This window comes from Hipposideros armiger, unplaced genomic scaffold (genome assembly GCF_001890085.2).
Source record: "Hipposideros armiger isolate ML-2016 unplaced genomic scaffold, ASM189008v1 scaffold_210, whole genome shotgun sequence".
Classification (NCBI taxonomy): Eukaryota; Metazoa; Chordata; class Mammalia; order Chiroptera; family Hipposideridae; genus Hipposideros; species Hipposideros armiger.
Window position 1 is genome coordinate 216,996 of NW_017731560.1, and position 6,000 is coordinate 222,995.

At 44.0% G+C, this 6,000-nt stretch overlaps 1 protein-coding gene across 3 annotated transcripts in view; it reads left to right on the forward strand.

Annotated features, from left to right (window-relative positions):
* The window catches only part of OCRL (OCRL inositol polyphosphate-5-phosphatase), a 63,685-nt gene extending 59,899 nt beyond the window's left edge, over positions 1-3,786 (forward strand). For all 3 annotated transcript variants that reach the window (XM_019653929.1, XM_019653928.1, XM_019653930.1), the window contains 4 exons: positions 906-990; positions 1,592-1,719; positions 2,479-2,590; positions 2,794-3,786. In XM_019653929.1, coding sequence (XP_019509474.1) covers positions 906-990; positions 1,592-1,719; positions 2,479-2,590; positions 2,794-2,918 — 450 coding nt within the window. In that variant the 3' untranslated portion in view covers positions 2,919-3,786. The remainder of the gene's footprint in view (positions 1-905; positions 991-1,591; positions 1,720-2,478; positions 2,591-2,793) is intronic.
* The last annotated feature ends 2,214 nt before the right edge of the window (positions 3,787-6,000 follow it).

Genomic DNA, 6,000 nt, shown 5'->3' on the forward strand with positions numbered 1-6,000 from the left:
TAATCATTAGAGAAATGCAAATAAAAACCACAGAGATACCATGCCATTTACTCTTGCCCTAGCATTCCATAGTACATGTTCTTCCCCACTATCCAAAAGTAGAGCGCTCCTATGAAATCTTTTGTAAGCCAAAATGGCGTAAAGCAAAGAAGCAATTATCATGAATTGATATGAAAAACTGTTTGAGTGTTCCCAGACCCAAAAAATAACCTACCAAATCATACCAAATCATAACATATAAAACCTAAAGTAACACTAACATATAGTAAAATCAGGAAAGCACAAAATAAATGAAGATGCTCACAACACAGTCCAAACCTATGGCGGCTTGATGCTGAGATGCTGAGTGTGGTTCCCGGGAAAGGAGCTTGGCAGGACCACCCACAGTGCTTGGCATGGATGCTGCCTATCAAACAGCTCGCTGCAAAATGAACACTGAATGCTATTTCAGCTTTTCAGCTTTGTTCATATAAGTGAAAAAACCTCTTCAGATTTCTTTTGGTTAGCGAAAATAGGTACTGACGTAGGTCTTTCATGAAAGCAAAGTGTCATAACATGAACTTTCAAAAAGTGGGAGATACTTGTATCAGTGTTTGAATGTGGTCCTACTGTTTGGACTCTGCCTTCTACTTGTCAAGAGGCTAGAAGCGGGAACACCTAGTCTCTGGATCTAGCCATCAAGTACAGGCTAACCCTTTGAAGATTATTTTCTGGTTTGAAATAAAATTTCACACGGATTATAGAGATGGTAAAAAGAGGCACCACTGTCACACCTCCATTCCTAAATCATGAATATGCATACCACCCTTCCCTTTACTTCCTGTTGCTCTCCTGATCCCTGGGTGGTCTTCAGAACCTTAGGACTTTTATCTTGACTGTTCCATTTCTTGTGACTTCTTTGGTAGGAGGACCTGTTCCAAACCCCTGGAATGCAGGAGGAGTTACAGCAGATTATCGATTGTCTGGATACCAGCATTCCTGAGACAATCCGTATCCTTTTCGACAAAGGCTTAGGAAAATGAAAGAGTATTTGGCTAAGCTCTTCTTCCACCTACATTTAATTTTTGTGCTCACATCTTTCTTCGTTACTGTCTTTTATTATAAGGTAATCATTGACTATATATAGTTATTTCTCAGCTTCTTTTGGGAACTTTTGACCTCTCTGACTCTTACTGAAAGGAATCAAGGCGTAAGTAACAACAACTTTTAATAAGCATGAAACCTAGGACCCACAGCACTGGTACTGTTCTGCTTCAGATGATTGATCACTCCTGCCACCACATGTCCTATCACTAGGACAGGGAGGAGAATGGGAAACAAAAGTGACTAGTTTCCAGGACAAGCCCAGTGTGGACTGTCATTCTGCAGGCTATATTCCCCTGACTCTCAAGTTGGGCCAAACCTCCCAAGAGTCTGATCAATTCTGTAATAACTCAGCTGCAACATACTTGCACCAATTAAATATCAAACCCTGATTAGGATCAATGTGCCCTGAATAAGAGCCGCTGAGGGAGCTTCAGGAGGGAAGCAAATCAGGTGTCTGTGCTCCCTTTTTCCTGGAGCTCCTGTCCCTTGACTTAAGTCGATCCAGCTGGCAGTAATCACTCTGTGGCTGAAGCACTGCTCATTTTCCTGGAAGCCCTGCCAGAGCCCGTCATCTGTTATGAGCTGTATCAGCGGTGCCTCGACTCTGCTCAGGATCCCCGGGTCTGCCGACAGGTGAGTTTTATTACTCTAAGAATGTTTGGGGGGCAGGTTCCCCATAGAGAAGTCATCTATTTTACAAAGCCAGGTGGGCCACCAGGTATGTGGTAAGATGGGTCTGGATTTGTTTTTTGTGGCAGGACACCAGCATTGAGAGTTGGGACCCTTGAATTTTAGGTTGTGTTATTTCCTATTGTATTACATTTGGCACCCTCTTCCAGTTGGCCTATTGAGTAGGATAGAAACCTCTACTCTGGGGTAAGATTGCTGAAGCTGATCACACATGGGACTCTGGCTGACATTAGTTGTGAGCTTTTCTTCTTTTTGCCTTCTTGGTATTACAATAACTGAGAATACCTCCAAATCAGGCTGGTGAGTATCAGGAGGAGCTCCCATCCATGCTACATGACATTGTAGAGAAAACTATTCAGCTTTGCAGATGCCATGGGTACCTGACATTTTCCATCATAGGGAGATGGGAAAAGACCAGATTAACACTGACCTGCTTGTGAGGTGGGGTGTGCGTGTGAATAGGTGATGATGGCATGCCCTGGTCATTGAGTGGACAGGGGCCAAACATTCTGACCATTCTGACTTGGAAGTTATCACTTGGCAGGTACTGTGTTGGTCATGAGTAAATCAATGAGGGTTGGGACAGATACATGGGATTCTGTAAGGGTTGGATGATAAACTACTTTTATGACAGCTGTAAGCTGCTCTTACTCCCTTCTTCCACCTGTTCTCCTCACTGCCTACCCCCTTTTCTAAAAATAGGTGATTTCCCAGCTTCCACGATGCCATAGAAATGTCTTCCGTTACTTGATGTCATTCCTTCGAGAACTCATAAAATTCTCCGAATACAACAATGTCAGTGCCAACATGATCGGTAAGAGTAGCTCATAAGAATGGCCACAGGGGGTGTTGGTCAAGACAGAATACACAGTGCATTCTGTCCTTAATGTCCAGGCACAGGACAGTCACTTCCTTACCACCGCCCTCATCTCCTGGCCCTGCACCCCCATCCCTGAAGCTTTCCTTCGATTGTGTCTGACAAGGGGTTTTCCCCCTTTTCTTTCTCTCGTCTTCTAGCTACTCTCTTCACAAGTCTTCTCCTAAGGCCTCCACCCAACCTGATGGCAAGACAGACTCCAAGTGACCGCCAGCGTGCTATCCAGTTCCTTTTGGGTTTCCTGCTTGGGAGCGATGAAGACTAATAAGCCTTTTTCTCTTAACTGCTCTCCGAGATTCTAGAGGTGATCTCGGGTACCAAGTATTTCAAAATGCAAAGTCATGCCACAGGAAGGGCCTATTGCAGAATTTTGAGTCTGTTGGTATGAAAAAGTTGTTTCTAATGCAAAAGGGAAGAGCGTTTCCTAATCCCTCCCTTACCGTATCCTACACAGCAAAATACTTTTAGACTTATATTGCCAAGCCAAAGTTTCCATATTTTGGTGTTTTTGTGTTCTCTCTTTATAAGGCAAGACATCTGTATTTACACTCCTTTATCTGGGGATGTGTTTGTTGCCCCCTGCCCAGCTGTCATGATTGTCCTTAGCACCCTAGCCCTAGATTCTGAGATGTTCCCGTTCTAGGCCTACAAGCACTACTTGCTGTAGCTCAGACTTGTGTGTGGTCATTCCTGTTAAGCACTTTTGCCCCCCACCTCTTCCTTGTGTCACCCGTTTGCACTCACTTCACTACTACTATCACGTTGAAGGAAGTTTAGGTGAGGCTAGTGACTCCTTGGGTGTCCCCAACAGTGAGTTAACCATCTACATGTGATTGTTACATGCGTTTGTGCATTTTTACTACAGTGGTGTTTGTATGTCTCTGTAGCGTTGGCCTTTTCATGGAGCTATACCATATTCTCTTATCTCAGACTACGTTTACTAGCAGAACTAGGGACTATTTGAGATGACATCTCGTTGATATCATAGAATCACACAGTGCTTTGAGCATTTTAGGAGTGAGAATATTCATGTCCGATGGGTCCTGCTTCCTACCATCCCTTTCTCTTATTCACATTTTACACAAAAGCTAATCGTGGGTGTCTATGGGACCCATCCCCCAGTTAGAAATCCATCCAGTTAGAAGGAGCAACACTTGCACCAGTCAGAAAACAAGCCTGCACCTCAGGCAGGCCTTTCTAGAGATACTGTTCCTTCCCCCAGCAGGAGTACTGAGGATGGCCTTGGAACGTCCTCTCCAGTCTCCTAAAGTATGAGGAGGCAGACATCACCCCCCTCTCTCATCAAGGCTGACTGGGATCAACATATAGCTCCCTTTGGCTCCCAGGCACTTTGTCCAGGGTTTGGGAGAGAAACTGTGCAGTGAGATCAACCAAGCATCTTTCTTTTCCACCCAAGACAGCCCTGTGAGCTTTTTCAAGCTCTGTGGGGCAGCCTTTAAAAAAATTAACCTATTTTGGATTGCAAACCAGCCACCAGCCACTGGCCACAAAACTGCTGGTGCAATTGGCTTCCTCCTGGTATTCTTTCACTAAAGCCACCCTGAGTCAACTCATTTTTGCCTGTTACCATTAATCCAAGGAGCCTAACGGGCAGGTACTGTGTCCAGTCTTGGGCATCGACTCTGACTTTTCTAGTGCATCAAAGGAGAGAGCCAGGAGAAACACCTCGACTGAATGGTTCTCCAGTATCTCTGTCTCATATAAGCTGAGTTCTTTGGGGGAAGAAAAGGTACATATCCTGTGATAGACTGATTAAATCCCTTCCTGACCGGTGCCAAATAGCTGCCGATCTGATAGGTTAGGGCACTAGGTGTTGACTTAGTCAATGGAAGACGATGAGCAGAACACTTGTCATCTCCCTTAGGCCAGAAAGTGATCACCAGAGAGGCAGATTATAGAAGCTGGGGCAAAGTTACCACACACAAAGACAGGGTGATGCCCATCCTGGGCACATTTTCTAGCATGTTGTCAACCTGGGACCTTTGGGTGATCAAGAATGTGGTTAGTGGAGGCTCTGTGCAGCATCCTAGTTCTTTCTTCACAACGCACATGCACTATTTTGGTTTACTGCCTCAACCTTTTTTCAGCTCTGGTCCTGGGATGTGCACAGGGTTGAGGGTTTTAGACAATCTCTAGATAGGGGAGACAAGAAATAGAGCAGGCATAAGAGAGATGCCTCCCTACTGTGCCTTCTCCAGCACCCCAGCTTCTGATTTCTAAGTACCTATAATGTACTCCATAGCATCTCTGAAGTAGGGGCTTCAGATCCAGCTGGCAGAGAAGGACTCTGCATTTATGGTTTTAGAGAAGAAACAGTTCACTCATGTGATACTGCATTAGTCTCCCTTTCACTGTTTTCTGAGTCTTATTCTGGAATTGTTTGTTATATTTCCCCGAAATGTCTTGGTCACTAAGCAAAGCTGCTAGTGGGATTCTGTATTTTGTGTCATCTTTTTTTATTATAATTTATTGCGTTTTTTTTCTGAATAAATATATGTTGTGTGAAAAATCAAAGTGTGATCTTTGTGAAGAAGAACTGAGGAGGGAGGCTTATGTCCCTGGGTCCCACCTGACTGCTGAAATCCCCACTGCTGTGCCTGCACTGTCATTTCCTGTCTTACAGGGAAACAGCAGGAATTCTCAGTATATTGGGCTGTCGGAAAAGTCATGACATATTTTGTCTATGTTTTTCAAAGGTCATTTATGTATATAAAGAACAAAGATCAATCAATTATATATTCCCAGTTTTGTTTGATAACCTTTTGCCAGCTTTCAGTGAGCTTCATAATTCCTCATTCATAGAAGGTCCTGTCTTTATTTGAGGAAAACTGAACAAGGTGCTGATTGACAGCCTCATCTGAATTGAATGTTATATCACGCAAGGAGTTTTGAAGAGAGCTAAACAAATGGAAGTCTGATGGTGCAAGGTGCAAGGTCAGGCGAGTATGGTGGGTGTGGCAACACATCCCATCTAAGCTCCAATAATTTTTGACAGGTGATCAAATTTGTGTGTGGTCTCGCATTGTCACGATGGAACAACTCCTTTACTTAACAAGCTCTGGATGTTTCTGGATGATGGATTCATTCAAACTGTCCAATTGCCGACAGTATACATTCAATTGATTGGTTCCTTGGTAGGAGCTCGAAAAGCACGACACCTTTAAAATCCCACCACACTGAGAGCATAACCTTCCTCTGATGAATGTCTGCTTTCAATGTCGTTTGAGGCGAGTCATCACGTTGGGACCAAGACCATTTGTGCACCACATTGTTGTAAACAATCCACTTCTCATCACCAGTTATCAGTCGCTTCAAAAAAGGATCGT